The sequence below is a fragment of the Heteronotia binoei genome, chromosome 15 (assembly GCF_032191835.1).
Source record: "Heteronotia binoei isolate CCM8104 ecotype False Entrance Well chromosome 15, APGP_CSIRO_Hbin_v1, whole genome shotgun sequence".
In the NCBI taxonomy this organism is placed as follows: domain Eukaryota; kingdom Metazoa; phylum Chordata; class Lepidosauria; order Squamata; family Gekkonidae; genus Heteronotia; species Heteronotia binoei.
In genome coordinates this window covers 31,566,357-31,586,126 of record NC_083237.1, presented here as the reverse complement: position 1 = coordinate 31,586,126, position 19,770 = coordinate 31,566,357, and the positions used below count along the sequence as shown (strand labels likewise).

General features: G+C 46.4%; 1 protein-coding gene across 1 annotated transcript in view; it reads right to left on the bottom strand.

The window, feature by feature from the left end:
* LOC132584009 (serine protease 27-like) overlaps positions 1-7,247 on the bottom strand; it is a 68,171-nt gene extending 60,924 nt beyond the window's left edge. Inside the window, exon 1 of the mRNA XM_060255777.1 lies at positions 7,024-7,247. Coding sequence (XP_060111760.1) covers positions 7,024-7,165 — 142 coding nt within the window. The 5' untranslated portion in view covers positions 7,166-7,247. The remainder of the gene's footprint in view (positions 1-7,023) is intronic.
* Positions 7,248-19,770: the final 12,523 nt, after the last annotated feature.

The window sequence follows — 19,770 nt, the reverse complement described above, 5'->3', positions numbered from 1 at the left end:
CTGCTGTGAGAGCCCTCTCGTCCCCACCCACCTCACAGGGTGTCTGTTGTGGGGGAGGAAGGTAAAGGAGATTGTGAACCGCTCTGAGACTCTTCGGAGTAGAGGGCGGGATATAAATCCAATATCTTCTTCTTCTACTGTGAATATTTTGCGTTGTTCTGCGAAGGGGCACCTGCAGATGTTGACCAAAGGCTATCTGTCGCCCTCCAGTGATCACAGTTTGTTTGAAATGCATAGGAATTTTGGTTAGTGGCCTACAGCAGATTGCACTGGGTTAGTATCTGGTTACAATATGGAGTCAGTCCGGCTAACAGCACACAGGAAAGTTACAAGTTCTGACAACTACGGCTCCCAGAATTCATTGAAAGATGTCATAAAGGTTAATTTTATTGCGAAGGTATACATTGTACAAACATAGAACTCCTCCTGTGGAACACCTCTGAAATATGGATGAACTGGAATAGGAATAAGTTTCATAACCATTTTCTCCTCCCACAAAGCAAAGGTTCCTCCCTCTTTTCAGCAATTTTTTTCACTGTTTTATGGAAAGGTGTATGTGTGTTCACTGAGTGTCAGGGAAAGAAGGGATACAGCCTGTTGCCAAGGCAACCATAGCAATACTCTCTCAAAATGTGGTGCATATCCAGTTGAAAGTAGAGCAGTGCTGAGGAACAACCTTCTTGCTCAGCTATCACATTTTTCTCCCACTCTTCATCCAAAGTTATCAGGGAGGCATACATGACACTCTCCTCCTCCTCAGGTTTTTTCCTCGAGCTGTTTTGAAAGAAAGTGACTGGTCCAAAGTTACCAAGGGAACCTGGTGGTTGGATGGGGATTTGAATCCAAAGTCTTCTCACCATTTTACCACAATAGGACTACTAGAAATGGATTAGAGGGACACATTTCTTGGGGCCTTGGTCCCTACAGAGAATTAAAGAAACAAGCAAGTCATGTGATTAGTAGGAACTCTTTTGCATATTAGGCCACACAGCTGACAGGGCTCTTATTACAGGACCTAGTGGAGGACTGACATCAGGGGTGTGTGTCCTAATATGCAAAGGAGTTCCTGCTACAAAAAAAGCTTTCCTGTAATGGTTGGAATTGGTCATAGGTGACTTAAGTGGAGCCCTGAGGGGAATCTTTGCTTGAGGATTCTCAAAATCCAAAGATGATTATTTTGAAATTCAAGCAAATGAGTTTTTGCCCTAAGATGTTGCTTCCCTCCCACAGTTTGTGAAGGTCTGGGGAATAATGTCTGCAAGCCAATGCAAAATAATCAGCAAAATGATTGGAAGGCTGAACTATTTTGTGAATACCTTCACATTTCTAAAATGGCAGTTCTTATTGCAAGAATCCACAAAAATTTGACACACCATTATTCACAAACTCTCTTCCATAACCATTCTGTCCTCAGAGATTTCACTGGGAAATGGTTTTGGTTCTGTATATCTCGCCCCCTCAAATATTCACACACAGGGAGATGTCCTCCCCACCCCAGATTGCACACGCCCCAAACAATGCACTCCCATAGATCATTAATCCTATCTGTCACACCGCCCAGATTGCTATTCAGTGTAAATCAAGCAGCCCTGATCTCTCTTATCCCATAATCACTTGGATGGCATATAACATTCCCGGCAAGCTCACACACCCTTCTTCCCACAAAATATCTCCAGCCCACAGCCATGGCAATTCAGCAGTCAAGGCAGAAGGCCACCAAAGGGAGCAGCCATGAACAGTGAACTTCAGTGATATAAATTTTGATTTATTAAGATTTATTCCTTTAATTTTCATTCTAAGTTGTTACAAAAAAGATACAGGGTTGGATCAAGACCAGATTTTCCACTTATACAAAGCACTTCTTTCAGTGGAACATTACGTTCCTCCCCCCACTCAAACACACTACAGCCCACATATCTCCCTAAAATGCTGTTCCTGGGGAACAGGCAGGGCCAGTGTGTGGGAGTAGGCAAAGTAAGCAGTCACCTAGGGCACCACCTGGCCTAGGGGGCACCACTGGGCACCCCCTCCTTGACGCATGACTCTGGCTCCTGACCACTGTCACCTTGTCCTCTCCCATCACCAAGCTGCCCTCAACAAAGCCAAGCCACCCCCTCTCCCCGATGTGTGACTTGGCCTCCCACCTCATCATATCCTGCCACCCTCCTGCCTGACATGGCCGGCAAGCACTTATTCTCACAATTTTTTTTATAACATCACCTTTTTTTTGAAAAATTTAAAATCAGTAAATTAAATATGTGAAAAGTTTCAAGTTTGGAACTCTTCAATTTCCCTATATTTTTAAATAATGGAGGGGGCGTTAGTGGGTGATTCACCTAGGGCACCGAAAGCCTAGCACCGGCCCTGGAAATAGGGGACTCTCAAGAACAGCATGAGTGGCAAATCTGGGGTGTGTTGCAGGAAGAAGAAATTGAAAGAAATTTTCTCAGTCCATCTGTTAGCAAAAATTTAGTCAGAATCTAATCCATTGTATCTCTAGGCCCAAAGGTTCTCTCTTTTGACAGCAGACCTGCTCACCAGTATGTGAAGTTTTCCCTCTATGACACACCAATGGCAGCCTAGATGCTCTTCCTGGTATAGATTATGCTCATTGTATAAATGAGTACTAGAAGGAGCTTTATGGGGCAGATTGGGAAACAAAAGTGACCCTGGAAGGGTCCATTCCTGGCCTGGCACCCACAATGGAAGATGAAAAGAAGAAGAAGACTCCAAATTTATACCCTGCCCTTCTCTCAGAATCAGAGATTCAGAGTGGTTTACAATCTCCTATATCTTCTCCCCCCCACAACAGACACCCTATGAGGTAGGTGGGGCTGAGAAAGCTCTCACAGCAGCTGCCCTTTCAAGGACAACTATTGTGAGAGTCATGGCTAACCCAAGGCAATTTCAGCAGCTGTAAGTAGAGGAGTGGGAAATCAAACCCGGTTCTCCCACATAAGAGTCCGCACACTTAACCACTACACCATACTGGCTCTTAGGATGAGCAGCTTGCTTTGGCAACTTCATCCAGGGTGGGGGGGGGGGGTGACTCAATATTGGCTTCCAGAAAAAGATTAGGGTAAAAATGGTTTCAAAAGAACCAGGAAACGAAAAAACAGGGAATAACAAAAGCAAAAAACTAAAGGCACAAAAATACATGCAGAAATCCAGGGATAAACTGAAGCACCAGAACCAAAGAGGGGGGAAAAACATGTAGAAAATCCCTGAATTACCATTTTTGGTAATGCTAGAGGGCCTTTTGACTATTTTACAGGGCCTCAGCATGTCTTAATCCAGCCTTGGCAAGGCTTCACACCACAGGAAATCCATGGATTTGACCTGCTTGTTAACCACTGGATATTATGGGACCAAACATAGAAAGAACAGGCTACCATGCCTAGCACACTTTCTCTGCACATGACAGAGAATATCTTGGAAATGACCTGAGAATAAAAACACTATGCCTATTGTAAACATTGCCACATGAATGGGGGAAAGATGCCTTTCTCTTTACCAGAGGTTTAATACGTAGAAATGCACCTTATTAAACCTCTGGTAAAGAGATAGGCATCTTCCCCACATTCATTCCCCCCATTTTAAATATCACCAGATGTTGCTTGTAGATCAAACCAGAGGCAACTGGTTTAATGACTGATTTAAAAACTGTTAATCCCATCTATAAGTAAATTTAAAACCTTGGCTGGATTTGTATCTGGATTTGTAAGTAGGATTTTAACTACTTTTTTGGCCATTTTTGAAAATAAAACTTTCATTTTCCTACCTTTTTTAGAATCTCATGGAAATTTCAGATTTGTCTTATCAAATGCCTTCTGCTGTTTGACTATAGTCCTCTGTTTTCTGGCATCTGCATTGTGGATAAATTGTCTCTTAATACTGGGATTCTTGCACTCCTTTATAGACAGTACTGAACATCTGACTTTGGGCAGATTTAATGATCTTCATTACCTTCTTTAAATAGACAATGGTCACAGCTTGTGGAGTTTTCTTTTTCTATTTTTTTTAACATTTTGGTTACTTCTCTGGTTCAGGAGAGACACTGGCCTGTATCTTACCATTCCACTAAGCAAACTGCGAAACCTTCCTGTAGCCTTAGGAGACTTGGACTTGGCCTGGTCCCACCCACTGTATTTATATCCCATTTTGACCATGAAGGATGTACTATTGAAACATAAACTTTGATCCTCACAAAACTCATCTCCTTTCAACAACTACCTCTCTTTCTTGATTTCAGAGTTTGGATTTTGCAAGGTGGTTATAAGAACATGATATAATAACTGAATGATTACTACGAGTGCTGAACCAGCTTTCTGGGAGGACATGGGCTGATTCTGCACTAACCTTGCTCTGTGCCAGGCTTCCATTTCTCTCCAGAGCAAGCTAGCAATTTTGCACCAGCTGCTCTGCACCACCATTTTGCGCAGGGAAAACCCACAATTTGCCGTGCCGCAGTGTAAACAAACAAACAAAAAAAACAACACAGGTTTATGCTGCAGCTTAGCAAACTGCGGGTTTTCCTCACACAAAATGGCTGCATGGAGCAGCTGGTGCGAAATTGCTAGCTTGCTCCAGAGAGAAACAGAAGCCTGGTGCAGAGCAAGGTTAGTGCGGAATCAGACATGGTACAAACAAAGGAAACAATGCTACATATGAGTGAAAGTGAGATCTATTTGACTCACCTATAGATTTGGCAGAGATTCACTATCTGCTTTTCAGGTGTCCTGGACACTCTGGTCCTCCATTGCTGGATTAGGACAGACAACAGATACCTTTGTTCTGGCCCAACAGCATTATTTTTGCACCTTGTTTTATTTCTGCCTCTTTCAGATGACCCTCTGACTGGAAGTAGCTTTGGGGTCTGAGCCCTGAGTCCTAGCTTGTCCAGTTCCACCACAGTCAATAGGACTGGAAAGGCTTTAATCCTAAGAGATCACTTGTATGAACAGATTTCCCTCACTGATATAACAGGAGAACTCCATTTCACCACACAAGTATAACGAATTCTAAATTGAGTCAGTTAATCCTTTGGCAATGATCCAACTAACTTTTCTACTGGTGAAAAGGGAGAGGAGGATTCTCTTATGACCACCCAAAAAGGCCATGCTGGGGGTAATGGACCCCAATTGGGAAATAAGCCAGGTGGAATGGGGGTTGTAGTGAAAATGAGAACTGAGCAAGATAGAGCAAAACAGCTGGCAGGATCTCACCCACTCAACTGCCAGTCACCAAACATGTACAACAATTAAAGGTTAGGCAAATCAACAATCCCCTAAGTTTAACAAGATCCTGAGATGGGCTTCATGCCTGTGTTTTGAGGCCAGGCTTCAGTGGAACAGCATATACTTTGTATGGCAAATGTCAGAGGTTCAATCCCTGGTGTCTCTACATAAAATCTACCTGGTAAGAAAGCTGTGCCTAGAGCTGGTAAGGTTAGCATGCCAGGCAGATGAGAGAAGTTTGGGTTTAAATCCCTCTTTGATCGTGGAGCTCACTAGGTGATTGTGAGCAGTCATTCTTTTTCTGTTGTAACCTACTTCTCAGGGTTGCTGTGAGGAATCACAAACACAACCCTGAGTTCCTTGGAGGAAGAACAGGACAAAGTGTGATAGATAGGAAGCATCTCTCCAGCCTGGTGATGTAGAGCCAGCAGGGCATAGAAGACAGTGTGGTATCAGACTAGAATCTGGGGAGCCCAGGTTTGAATCCCTGCTCTGCCATGGAAGCTTGCTGATGACTTTGAGCTAGTTACACACTCTTAGCTGGACCTACCTCACAAGGTAGTTGTGATAATAAAATGGAGAAGGGGGAGAATATTGTAAGCCACTTTGGGCCCCAATCAGGAAGAAAAATGAGTTCTAAATTAAATAAATAAATAGTTCTGTATTCCACATTGATTAACACCTCAACATTAGGTTTGGCAAGACCCTAGACCACCAGCATGGGATGGGGGACATAGGGTCGCCAACTCTAGGTTGGGAAATTCCCAAAGATTTGGGGGTGGAAACTGGGGAGGACAGGGACCTCAGTGAGGTACAGTGCTATGAAGCACCTTCCAAAGAAACCATTTTCCCCAAGGAAACTAATCTCTGTAGTCTGGAGGTCAGCTGTAATTCCAAGGGATCCCCAGGTCCCACCTCGAGGGTGGCATCCCTACTTAAATCCCAAACTTTTCCTTAATTTGGGAAATCCAGGAGCTCTGATCCCCATGTCCCTCCTTTGAGTTCCAGTAGTCTAGTTTTGATCCTGGGAGAAATTAGCTGGATTGGGCTCTTCTATCTGCTTGATTTCCCTTTGCAGAGCTGGAAACCCAAAGACCTGGCTGTCATACTTGCACTCACTACAATCTTTAAGCATCACTATCCTATAAGTGGATTGGAAACCAGAATCTGTTCTCTTTTTGCTTTTTTCTGTTGTTCCACCCTTGCTGTTCCACACACAGAAACATGTCACACTGTACAATTAATCAAGAGCCATCCTTATCCACTGTACTAGAAGTTGTAACCAATTGCAAACACCAAGCTTTTACTCCTACTTTACTCACTGGAAGGGTGAAATGGCCCTTTAATTACTTTAACTTGCCCATAGAAATGGACAGCATGGAAACAGACAATTAAGCCACCCTCAGTAACCATATGTATCTTGTCCATGGAAACCTCAGGAATCCTTGGCTGTCAAATCTACCATCTAGTTACAATAATTTAGAAATCCCATCCATCACTCTTTGTTTAGGTCACCCATCCTCCAAGAAGCTCTGTGTGACATAAGTAGTTCTCCCCTCCCTCAGTGGTTATCTTCACATGGAAATAGGTTAGGCTGAGTAACTAATCAACCATTACCCAGAGAGTGTCATGACATGGTGGGGACTGAACCCCACTCTCCCAGACTGTGTCCCAATACACCAATTCCTACACTACACTGGAGGTTGGTCCCACAGCAGATCCTTCTAACTGACCAGCTCTCACTCACCTCTAAATATAAAAGGATCATCTCCTTTCAAACCCTTACCTCTGTTGGGTGCTTCTTCCTCATCACAAGGATTATATCCATAATAACGTGTACACATTCCTCTTCCTATCAACAAGGCAGCCAACACCAGCAGAAGGACTTCTGCCAGTCCACATTTGGTTACTCCTTGTTTCTGTATCATGATTCACTTTTTGGAACCCACTGAGATCTTCTGTTATCAATTAATCCTTCTCAGGAAAGCGAATAGCAGCAAGAGGGATGCCCTCTGGGTGACAGGACTCACTTCTCTGCAAGACTCTGATGCTTTAATACCCAGCCATGAGAAAGGCGGACAAAATGTCACCCAACCGGTTTGACAGATGTTCTAGGTTGTGAATGTAGCATCTGACAGCCAAGTGGGAAGCTAGTGGCTGAAACCTAAGACATTCAACGTCAGCCAGATGTGCTCCTGCATGCATCCCCTTGGAATGAGGTAGTCCCTAATGAAGAAATGGTACCCATGCAAAGCATGGCAGATATCAAGCAGAACAGATTACTTATCTAAAGCATAGGTCTTGAGAGAAGTGGACTCCTTATTTGGGCTTTGGATTTCTTTTTTAGACATTTCATGCACATGGAAGAAATAAATGGGTTAATAAATTACAAGAATGGAATATAAAATGCAACAAATGGAACAAAAAGATTCTGGTCAACCAGCACTGAGTAATGGGGCAGTGCTGAGTTCTCCTCAACTGTATGTTTCATTTTTTGTTATGTTCCCCCTCACTTCTGCTGTGTACGTGAATAGAAAGACAAAAAGTAGAAGCTAGAGGGATCCAGCCAGCTTCTTCACTGAATCTCAATCTATTACCCTTCTTACTACAGCCGTCATCTCGTGTGGCTTTTGTCCATCCATCCCATTATCCCCACTAAAGCCTTTCTGGGTGGTCCTTTTTCCACCAGCAGACAAGCTGGTAGGATCATGCCTTATCTCTGCTTTCCAACTTCTCTTGTGCCACTATGATAACCTTGCAGTTGTATCATGCTTCATGAGTGTGTGTTCTAGTTTTGCCCAATTGACTTGCATTAGAATTCAGCAACACCTTTGTGGCATTCTATATTGTTATGGGACTGGAATTGCCTGCCCTATTTCTGCTAAGGGAAACCCATACTTTGATATCACAAATGAGATCCACTAAGAATCTTGCCACCTGTGAGTAAACCATCATTGTGGGCCACCTTGTTCCCCACATCTGCCTGTTTGACTTTCATTTGAATTCAACACTTTTGTGGGATTCTCCATTGTGATGGGACTAGAGTTGTCTGCCCTGTTTCTGATAAGGTAGGCCTGTGCTTTGGTTTCAAAAATGAGGTCCGCTAAGAATCTTGCCACATGTGAGAAACCATTATGGTGGGCCACCTTGTTCCCCACATCTGCCTGCCAGTGGTTCAGTGCTGTGGTTTTGTTATCATGTATTGGTTTGCTTATTGCAATGTTTTAATTAATATGCCTTGTCTATATTGTGTATGCAGACATATCTGTCTGTCTGTGGTTTCTCCAATGCTAGCTATGACATGAATGTAAGAGGCATAAAGGAAAACCCATGAGATTTTCTTATCCCATTAAAAAAAAAACTGATTCCATGGGAGATGTGGTTGGATTTTGCCCTGGCGTAGCAGAGATCAGACTTAATGGAATGAACAACTGGATAGATAACTATCTGACAAGACTTTGTCTCCTCAAATCACATTCCTGCAAAGCTGAACAAAAGGCTCTTTATGGCATGGCAGAAAAACAACCATTCAGTTTCCCTACCAGGCAACCTACCAGCTTGAGGAGACACTTGAGGCAATCTGAGTGATTCATTCTGAAAACAGGAGATTTCTCCCTGGTCTCAGGTAGAGAAGCATCTTCCCCTCTTTGATTACTTTCAGTTCCTTTTTGCAGGAGATGCTAGGAAGTGAACCTGTAACCTTCTGCAACGATGTATCTATGCCACCACACCACTGAGCTTTGAGACCTTCCTGGCAAATTCTTCGGTAAGGATACCTGTATTTTGGACTCCAGTAGTTCTCCAGATCTCAGTCAGGTATTTCCCAGACTCACTGTCCAACATTGTTTTAACTGGAAAATCCAAGGATTGATCCTGGAATCTTCTTGAAGTAAATCATGTATGCAACCCACTGGTGGTCATACCTCTCTTTTGTTATTTGTTTTTCCACACATGGAGGATAGATCCATCAATGGTTACTAGCTATGATGGCTAACGTGGCAGCAAACCTCTGAAAACCAGTGCTAGGAAGCAACAACAGAAGGCCTTGGCCTCTATGTCCTGTTGTTGGCCCTCCATAGTAACTGGTTGGCCAGGGCATGAAACAGGATGCTGGAATGGATGAACTGATGCAGCAAGGCTCTTCTTATGTTCTCCTAAGGCAGCTTGGCCCATTGCTGAGCAGTTTCACCAGCAGTAAGTACTGTTTTATTTTATTTTATTTTTATTTATTGGATTTATATCCCGCCCTCCCCTCTGAAGCAGGCTTAGGGCGGCTCACAGCAAGTACCAAAACAATAAAACAGATAAATGCAAGGATTTAACAATTAGGACAGATTAAGTAATAGCAATTAAAATAATTTAAAACAATTCTGGTGCTAATATAATTTAACATTTGGCCTTCATCTGCCTTCCTGTGTTTTTTTTTAATGCTTAACTTCTTCCTTTCCTTTGTACCCATAGAAGCTTATTGATTCACAAATATCGAGCAGCAGAACACACTTATTGCTTATTTTTTTGATGCAAGGGCTTTGATGCAAGGGTTTGTGGGAGGCCTGTAAGTGCAGGAGTGAGGTGAAAAGTTGGAAAACCAATATAAAGCACAGGCACAGCAAAGGCAGCTGATGATACTAAGCCAAAGGGGAGTGCCCAGAGGTGCAGAAGTCAAGGATCCATAAAGCAGAATGGGAGCTCTCTTGTGGCAGCCAGTATTGCCTGTTGAGTTTTGGAAGCCACTAGTGGTGTTTCCAAGGCTGCAGAAGTCCATCCCCCCTGTTTCTTTGATAAGCACCAATGTCTGCCATGTGAACCACCAATACGAACTGCATAAACCTTCAAAAAAAACCATGGAGGTTCGTGGGAGGTTTGTTGACATGACTGCATGACTTTTGGCTCGCAAACAATGAACCGGGTGATTTTCATGACAGATTTAGGTTCGTGATGAGGTTTATACCCATTCCTAGTTGGGATCATATCTATTTGTACAAATGTTTGTGGAAGGAATTAATCATATACTAAATCTCTGACATCCAAGAACCCCTAAAATGTTACGCCTCATTTCAGATTTTTTTTTAAAGAATTCAAATGTATGGTATTAGATTTTATATTGCCAAGCAACATACTATTGGCTCAGAATCAGAAATTTGTGATAAATATGAACATTAAAAGTTGGATTTGCAAATAGCTAAAATTCTGCAATTAAGCAAAATAATTTGTTTAAAAGACAGAAGGCAGTGAAAATCTTCATATCTGACAACTTGGAAACCCTTTCTTGTGTTTTGGCAAATAAAACAGAAATTGAATGGTAGGTTTTAATGTAAATTTAAAAATAAATTACTGCATGGCACTGTGTGTAGCATAGTCAGGAGATCTGAGGATTGTCTAGCTGCCTGAAGTATTAGTTCTTTTAGCACAAGCTTATTTTGGGGGCTGAGAGAACTCTGAAAGACAAGGTCACTCAGATGGCTTCATGTGGAGGAGAGCAGAATCAAACATAGTTCTCCAGATTTGGGAACATCAGTTTTAACCACTACACCATGTTGGCTCATGTTGGATTAATTGTTGCACTCTCTTTGAAAATGAAATCTGATCTAAATGTTGAGAGTCTTCAACAATGAGATAACTCTTTTCTTTTGAAAATAAGTTTCATTTATTGATTACAACAATGTTACTCTTGCAGAAGGTCTTTGAGAGTGATAACGTATAGGGAACAAACACTAGCATTTATGGGGATACATCAAAGCCTGGGGGGTTTAAATCATTCTCATAATAAAGTTACATTCAGCTTTCAGAGGTGCTTGATTCACACGCTTGTTATCTCTTCCGTTGGGCCATCCCTACTCCCCCTCCCGGCTGGTGTCCTTGCTGGCGCCTGGGAAGCGGCCGTACTCCTCTGCACTTCAAAACCCTTTATGGCCTCTGGCGCCCAATTCCCTCCCGCCTTCCTCTTCCCCCTCAGGCATGCCTAAAGTTCTACAGGGGATCATTGGGGTTAGTTGCAAGTAAATAAACATTATAAGAGGCATGGTTAGTATCAATGGAACACAAGCTGACATAATGTTCTCTTTAATTGTTGGCTTTTTATGTTTGTACTGTGGAAGTGTTTGTGTTTTAACCATTTATTGATAACATATGGTTATAAAACTTCATTATACATTTCCTGTACTAACCCATATGGTATTTCAATCCCCCCTCCCTCCAATGTTGACTTCCCCGAAGTTATAAATGTAAATTCAATACTAAAGATACTACTAACCGATCAAAGTTCAATATTTTTTTTTCTCATTAATACTAAAAAATTGTCCAATGTCTTTTTACATTCCACTCTTTCTCCATATATTCTTTAAATTTCTTCCACTCCTTTTTAAATATATCTAAATCATAGTCTCTTAGAGTTCTAGTTAGTTTGTCCATCTCACTCCACAATAAAACTTTCTTAATCCAGTCCCATTTCTCTGGTATTTTTTCTTGTTTCCACAGCTGCGCATACAATGTCCTAGCAGCTGAGAGCAAGTACCAAATTAAAGTCCTGTCTTCCTTTGGAAATTTTTCTAATTGTAATCCAAGCAAAAAAGTCTCTGCAGTTCTCTTAAAGTCGTAACCCAAAATGTTGAAGATTTCTTGTTGTATCATCTTCCTGTACTCTTTCACTTTTTCACAAGTCCACCACATATGAAAGAAAGAACCTTCATGTTTTTTACATTTCCAACATCTATCTACATCTTTTTACTCATCTTGGCCAGCTTTTTCGGAGTCATATACCACCTATACATCATCTTAAAACAGTTCTCTTTGATACTCTGACAAGTTGAGATCTTCATCGAGTTCTTCCAAAGGTGCTCCCACGTATCCATTTGTATTTCTCTGTTCACATTTATTGCCCATTTGACCATTTGAGACTTTACTACTTGATCTTCTGTAGACCATTTCAATAATAATTTGTATACTTTCGATATCAATTTTTCATTATCTCCAAGCAGGACCCTTTCCAGTTCTGTTTGTTCTCGTCTAATTCCCTCCAATTTAATATCATTTTCCATCAAGCTTTTAATTTGCTGCATTTGAAACCAATCGTACTTATTATTTAGCTCTTCTGAGGATTTTAATTAAATTTTGTCTCCTTGGATTTTGAGCAGTTGATTATATGACATCTCTCTTTCTTCATCGGATTCAGCTGTTATTTTTATTACTTCTGCTGGCACTATCCACAGCGGTTTTCTCTCGTCTCCATATTTCTTATATTTTATCCAAGTATTTAGTAAACTGTTTCTGGTATAATGTCCAATAGCTTAGAACATGCTTTTTTAAATGAGACTAATTTTGTTTTCCTCCTATCTTCCTAGGCAGAGATATTGATTTTTAACAAATTTGACAGTTTTTCTCCCTTTTAAAATGGGAATTGTTGTTTCTCTATGGTTAAGTTCAGTTCCTAGAGAGTGTCATGGCTGGGGCCGGGTCAGGCAAAGTCCAGGGGCAGTCCAAGGTCTGTAGCCAGTAAGCAGGAGGGTCTGAGGCGCCAAATCCAAATCACTGTACACGTATCACAGGTCCGAGGTCCAGAAGCAGAGGTCAGGGAGTCCAGAAGTCACAAGCCAAAGTCAGGGAGTCCAGAAACCAAAGTCAAGCCAGAGTGGATGCTAGAACTTCAGGGAGATGACTAGTTGCTTCCACAAAGCCTCCTCCCAAAGCCTACAGCTATATAGCCCTCTGCTGGCTGTTGCCCATTTGGGCTAATTGCTGGCTCAGAGAGGCAGCCAGGATCCTGTTACAACTCAAGCATCCTTGCTCTTAGAAAGGCCAGAATCCTCACAAAACTCAGGGCTCAGGGAGCGTCTTACTTGTGAGTGTGCCGCCCTCCTCCGATCCCTGAGGTCCTGACAGAGGCGGTCACGCACACGCGCCACCCGAGAGGGCGAGGCAGGGGGGCTGGGAACTTCTCCAGCAGGAGGCAGGGGCACTGGTGCAGGTGGCAGGGGCACAGTTTCTTCTGCAGGCTCCACTTCCTCTGCAGGGTCCCCAGCACCCATGACATTATCCCCCCCCCAGGGCCCCCCTCCGTCGAGGGGCCTGGGAGGTTGGGGTGGTCGTTGTGGAACCGTTGCACCAAGTCCGGGGCATGAAGATTGTCCACGGGCTCCCAAGACCGATCTTCTGGGCTGTATCCCTCCCAGTCCACAAGGTACTGGAGGCCTCCACGATGGTACCGGGAGTCCAGGATCTGGCGCACCTTGTATTCTTCCTCATCATCCACCAACATCGGTGGTGGCGACGGTGGGCAAGGAGGCCGAGCTGGGTCAGGGGGTGCAACTGGAACAAGGAGGTAGCGATGAAACACGGGGTGAATGCGGACGTGGGGTGGCAACTGGAGCCTGAAGGCGACAGGGTTTATTTGTTCTCTGACGGGGTAGGGTCTAATGAAACGCGCATCCAGCTTGTGAGACCGACCAGGCCGGCACAGGTAGCGAGTTGATAGCCACACCTGATCCCCCGGCTGGATTGGGGGGCCTTCCTGCCTCTTTCGGTTTGCAGCCAGTTTATAGGCTTCCTTGGCCCGCTGTAGCTGCTCTCGGAGCAAGTCTTGGCTGGCGCGGAGTTCTTGTAGGTAGGCCTCGGCGGCGGGGACATTCGTGGGTGGCAGGATCGCTGGGAAGAACCGAGGGTAGTACCCGTAGGTTGCAGCAAATGGGGTCATTTGGGTGGAGGAATGGACCGTGTTGTTGTATGCAAACTCCGCTAGAGGCAACAGAGTGGTCCAGTCGTCCTGCTGGTAGCAGGTGTAACAGCGGAGATATTGCTCTAGCGTGGCATTGGTGCGCTCTGTCTGACCATCCGTCTGTGGGTGGTAGGCTGAGGACAGGTGCACTCGAGTCCCCAGGCTGGAATGGAGGGCTTGCCAGAACCGAGAGGAGAACTGGGGGCCCCGGTCTGAGATCAGGTGGGCTGGGAGTCCGTGCAGATGAAAGATGTGTTGCAGGTAGAGCTGGGCCGTCTCCTGAGCTGTGGGAAGTTTCGGGCACGGAATGAAGTGGGCCACCCTGGTAAATAGGTCGACGACCACCAAGATGCAAGTCTGACCCTTGGATCGTGGAAGTTCCATGATGAAGTCCATCGAGATGGTATCCCAGGGTCCTGAGGGTGTGGGCAAGGGCTGTAACAACCCCGAAGGTTTGGCCGGGACATCTTTGGCCCGTCGGCAGACGTCACAGGAGCTGACATAATGGGCAACATCGGAGCGAACTCATGGCCACCAGAATTCTCGCGTCAGCAAGTGGGTGGTTTTATGCTGTCCAATGTGCCCGGCGGGTAACGAGTCGTGGGTCAGGCATAGCACTTCTGCCCGCAAGGGCCCGGGCGGCACATAGAGGCGTTCGCGGTGTAGCAAGAAGCCGCCCCGAGTCGTGAACTCGCCTGCTGAGTCATCTTGGAGTGCCTGGAGGTGTTGCTGGATCCAGGGATCGTTGGCCTGGCTAGCACGAATGTCCTCCACGAGTGTGGGTGAAGTGGAGGTGGCTGCAAACACTGAGGGCGGCAGGATGGGAGCAGCGGGCGCGGTCTCAGTTGAAGCAGGGGCGTATTCCGGTTTCCGGGAGAGCGCGTCTGCTTTCCGGTTCTGGGTATGGGGGATGTAGGAGATCCGGAAGTCAAAGCGGGAAAAGAAGAGGGACCACCAGATCTGGCACTGGTTGAGACGGCGGGTGGTCTGGAGGTGCTCTAAGTTCCGGTGGTCAGTGAGCACTTGAACAGAGTGGCGAGCCCCTTCGAGGTAATGCCTCCAAACCTCAAAAGCTGCCTTGATCACGAGCAACTCCCTCTCCCAGATGGTATAGTTCCTCTCCACGGCAGTAAGCTGGCGCGAGTAATAGGCGCAGGGCTGGAGTGGCTGAGATGGCTCCTCGTGCTGGGACAGCACTGCTCCCAGGGCCACGTTGGAGGCATCAGCTTCCACCGTAAAGGGAAGCTGGGGGTCGGGGTATCTCAGGAGTGGCCCGGTGGCAAAGCGGGTCTTCAGGGTGGAGAAGGCGTTATCGGCCTCTGGGGACCAGCGGAAGGGTTCTTTGGGGCGGAGTAGTTGAGTCAGGGGTGTTGTCAGGGATACATAGGCCGGGATGAATTGCCGATAGTAGTTGGCAAAACCAAGGAATCGCTGCAGGTCTTTGCGATTCTGAGGAGCCTGCCAGGTCAGGACCGCTTCCTCTTTTTTCGGGTCCATGAGGATCCTCTGCGGTGACACAATGTGACCGAGGATCTCGACAGAGCGCAGGTCGAAGTTGCACTTCTCCAGCTTGGCATAGAGGCCATGGGTTCGTAGGCGCTGCGGGACCTGGTGGACGTGCTCGGCGTGCTGGGCAGGGTCGCGGGAGTAAATCAGGCTGTCATCTAGGTATATGATTGCGAAGCGGTCGAGCAGGTCCCAGAAGATGTCATTCATGAACCTCTGGAAGACAGCGGGGGCGTTGGTCAATCCGAAGGGCATCACCAGGTGCTCGTACTGCCCGTATCGGGTCCCAAACGCGGTCTTCCACTCGTCTCCGGGCCGTATGCGCACCAAATTGTACGCTCCACGGAGGTCCAGCTTGGTGTAGATTTGGGCCCCCTTTAAGCGATCCAAGAGTTCAGGGATCAGTGGTGGAGGGTACCGGTCATGGATGGTGATCTTGTTCAGGGCCCGGTAATCATTGCACAGCCGGAGCTCCCCACTCTTCTTCACGAAGAGGACTGGAGCAGACAGGGGAGAGGTCGAGGGTCGGATGAACCTGCGTTTCAGGTTCTTGTCCAGGAAGTCTCGCAGAGCTGCCAACTCAGGCTCCGACATAGGGTACAGATGCCCCACCGGGAGTGGTACCCCAGGTACCAAGTCAATGGCACAGTCATAGGGCCGGTGAGGGGGAAGCTGATCAGCTCCTGTCTCTTCGAAGACATCGGCGAAATCCGCATACTTCGGAGGGAGCTGAGGACCACCACTCGGGATGCCGGCTGCTAGAGTGGTGGGAGGAGTCAGATGAGGACAGGGGTCTCGGAAACATAGTTCCTGCTGGGCCCAGTCCACGATGGGGTTGTGCAGCTGCAGCCAGGAAAGGCCCAGAATCAGCGGGAAGCGAGGCATGTGGGCGACATTAAACTGCAGCTGTTCTTGGTGCTGCTGGACGTGGAAGGTGATGGGACAGGTCTCCTGGGTGACGGGCCCAGAACGGAGGAGACGCCCGTCAATAGCCTCCACCAGCGTCGGAATCTCTTTTGTCTGCACAGGGATCTGGTGCTGCTTTACGAAGGCAGCATCTATGAAACAGTGGGCCACTCCCGAGTCCAGCATGGCATACACGAACAGCCAGCGTTCGTCCGGCAGACGGAGTTTGACTGGTAGCAGGAACGGCCCCGGGGTATCAGCCCGCTGTTCGGAGGACCCAGCTAGTCACCCCAGGCTGGGGGGTCCACTTACGCCTGGGGCTGCCCTTTTGGCGGTGGTGGCAGCAAAGGTCCGGGTATCCGATGCTTAGCAGGGCAGCCAGAGGCATAGTGGCCTGCCGTGCCACAGTAGAGGCACAGATTCTGCGTGCGGCGTCTGGTCTTTTCCTCTGGGGTCAGGTGGGGTCGAGCAGCTCCAAGCTGCATAGGCCCACCCTCGGTGCTGGTACTAGCTAGGGATGAAAGAGGAGCCAAGTGGCACGGCGCAGGGAGCTGGCGCCCTCTGGTCTTGTCTTGGCGGCGACTTTCCAGGCGGCCATCGATGCGGAGGCAGAGGGTGATAAGTTGTTGGAGCGTGGGTGGTTGCTCTACGCTGGCCAGTTCATCCAGGACTTCCTCTGCCAACCCCTCGGTAAACTGGTCCATCTGGGCAGCCTCATTCCACGCCAAGTCTTGGGCCAGGAGCTTGAATTCGGTGGCATACTGAGCCACCGAGGAGTTGCCTTGTTTCAGCGCCCTGATCTGCCGGTTGGCTGTGGCTGCTTGGACTGGGTTTGAGAAGGCAGCAGACAGGTGGGCCTCAAACCCCTGGTAATCAGTCAGTAGGGGAGAGGACGCAACCAGCAAGGGTGTGGCCCATTTGGCCGCCTGCCCCTTTAACAGACTGATGATGAAACACACCTTTGTTTTGTCATCGAGGAAGTCCCATGCTCTCAGTTCGAAGTACAGCCGGCACTGTGCTAGGAAAGCAGGAAATTCTTCCACGGCACCCCCAAATCTGTCAGGTGGGGGAACTGGGCACTTGGCTGGAGCACTGGCCGCAGTTTGTTGCTGCAAGTGCACCACTGCCTGTGTTAGCTGCTGTACCTGGGCTTTGAGCACAGCCAATAGTCCTGTGGTTTCACTTGCTTCAGCATCCATCTTGTGGAGTGGGTGTTTGTCGGGTGGAAGCAATCTGTCATGGCTGGGGCCGGGTCAGGCAAAGTCCAGGGGCAGTCCAAGTTCTGTAGCCAGTAAGCAGGAGGGTCCGAGGTGCCAAATCCGAATCACTGTACACGTATTGCAGGTCCGAGGTCCAGAAACCGAGGTCAGGGAGTCCAGAAGTCACAAGCCAAAGTTAGGGAGTCCAGAAACCAAAGTCAAGCCGGAGTGGATGCTAGAACTTCAGGGAGATGACTAGTTGCTTCCACAAAGCCTCCTCCCAAAGCCTACAGCTATATAGCCCTCTGCTGGCTGTTGCCCATTTGGGCTAATTGCTGGCTCAGAGAGGCAGCCAGGATCCTGTTACAACTCAAGCATCCTTGCTCTTAGAATGGCCAGAATCCTCTCAAAACTCAGGGCTCCTCCAATCCCTAAGGTCCTGATGGAGGCGGTCATGCACACATGCCACCCGAGAGGGTGAGGCAGGGGGGCTGGGATCTTCTCCAGCAGGAGGCAGGGGCACAGTTTCTTCTGCAGGCTCCACTTCCTCTGCAGGGTCCCCAGCACCCATGACAGAGAGGTCTTTCTTGATTTTGGTCTTAATTCCTTCCTAGTTCAAATGTCAAATGTCACAGCTTTTGTAATCCTTACAGACTTTGTATTATTGGCCAGTCCCTTTTACTTCCTGGTGCAGATTGCTCTGATCTCGTGTCTAGTATGAGATTTGTGAAGAAGCCACAGCCACAAGTATTCAAAACAATTTGTCCTTTTCTCAAATATCTTTTGAGGCTATTATGTTAACAACATCCAGTTTTCACAGGCTGAATTTTCTTTCAATTATGCCTTAGTTCAGTTCAGTCTGTTTAGATTCCAACAGTTTGTAGGAGTGTATACACAACAAGAAGCGATCTTCTTTACACATCACCAACCGCAGACCACACTCTGTCACAACAACTCCCTCTTTTATTTTCAGATTCTGCTACAGCCTTTTTACTTTCAAAGTTTCAAAGTTCAAACTTGACAAGGTAATTATCTTTATTCAGTTACGCTTCAACTTCATCTGTTTATATTCCACACAACGTTTAAATAATGTTCAAGGACTCTTGGAATAAGAATAGATCAAAGTACCTTAACCAGATGTTCTTTCTTTCGGCACTTCGGCTTTCTTATCTTGCAATTAAAGTCAGTCAGGCTTTAAGTGTTTGGATTCCGACAGGCTTAAGTCAAATTAATGACTTTAATTCCACTGCAGACACATGGCTGACGGTCCCTCTATTGCTGGATCTCAAGATCTGAAGAAGGCAGCTCCCTGCCTCCTCCTAAATCGAAATCAACAGCTAAAAGAATTTAACGTCATCTTGGATTAACCTTTGACTAAGATTAATGGGCATAGATCCCCCCAGAGAGGTTTTTAATACCCTGAACAGTGAAAAAAAATCCACCTTGCTAGGGAGCTGCAGCCTGTCTTCCAAGCCAAACAGGAAGTCTGTACTGTGGAAGTGTTTAATGGGTTCTCTTCTTTTATATTGTGGTTTCCTCTTATATAAATGTGTCAGAACTTGGACGAACTTCAAACGAGTCCAATACTTGTTGCAAGTTAGGATCTTTATTTGAAGAACTACAGTACTATAGTAACGAAATAACAGTAATGGCGATTCTGGGCAGTTGGTTACATTTTATGCCCACAGCAAAGCATAATAAAACAATAATTCACACGGTCTCAAATGGTTGTCTCTTCTTCCCAGCCTCCGTTATCAGCAAAGGAGGATGCCCCCCTATTGCGAAGGCCAAACGGCCTGGCTTCAAAGGCCACCTGTGGATGTTAAGCAGAGACTCTCTGCCGCCTGCCTTACTGCCCTAAATATTTGGCATAGCAGAGAGGCCTGGGTCAATGACCGCTGTCACTCCTTCTAAGTTACAACATGGAGTCAGTTTGGCTAAAGCAAAGCAATCAAAGTTACAAGTTCTGACATACTGCCCCCCCTAAGCTCTTCGGCTTGGGCTTGTGTGGGTACAGTAGGTGAAATTTTCTGAGCAATTGCGGTGCAGATACATCAGTAGCTTTTACCCATTCATCACAGCTAGGGGGAAAGTACTTCCACCTAATCAGATAATACAGCACCCCCCTTCGGATCTTAGAGTCTAGAATATCTAACACCTCATGATGACTCTGACCCTTCACTAATGTCGGAGGCGGCTCCGGGGGGCGAGG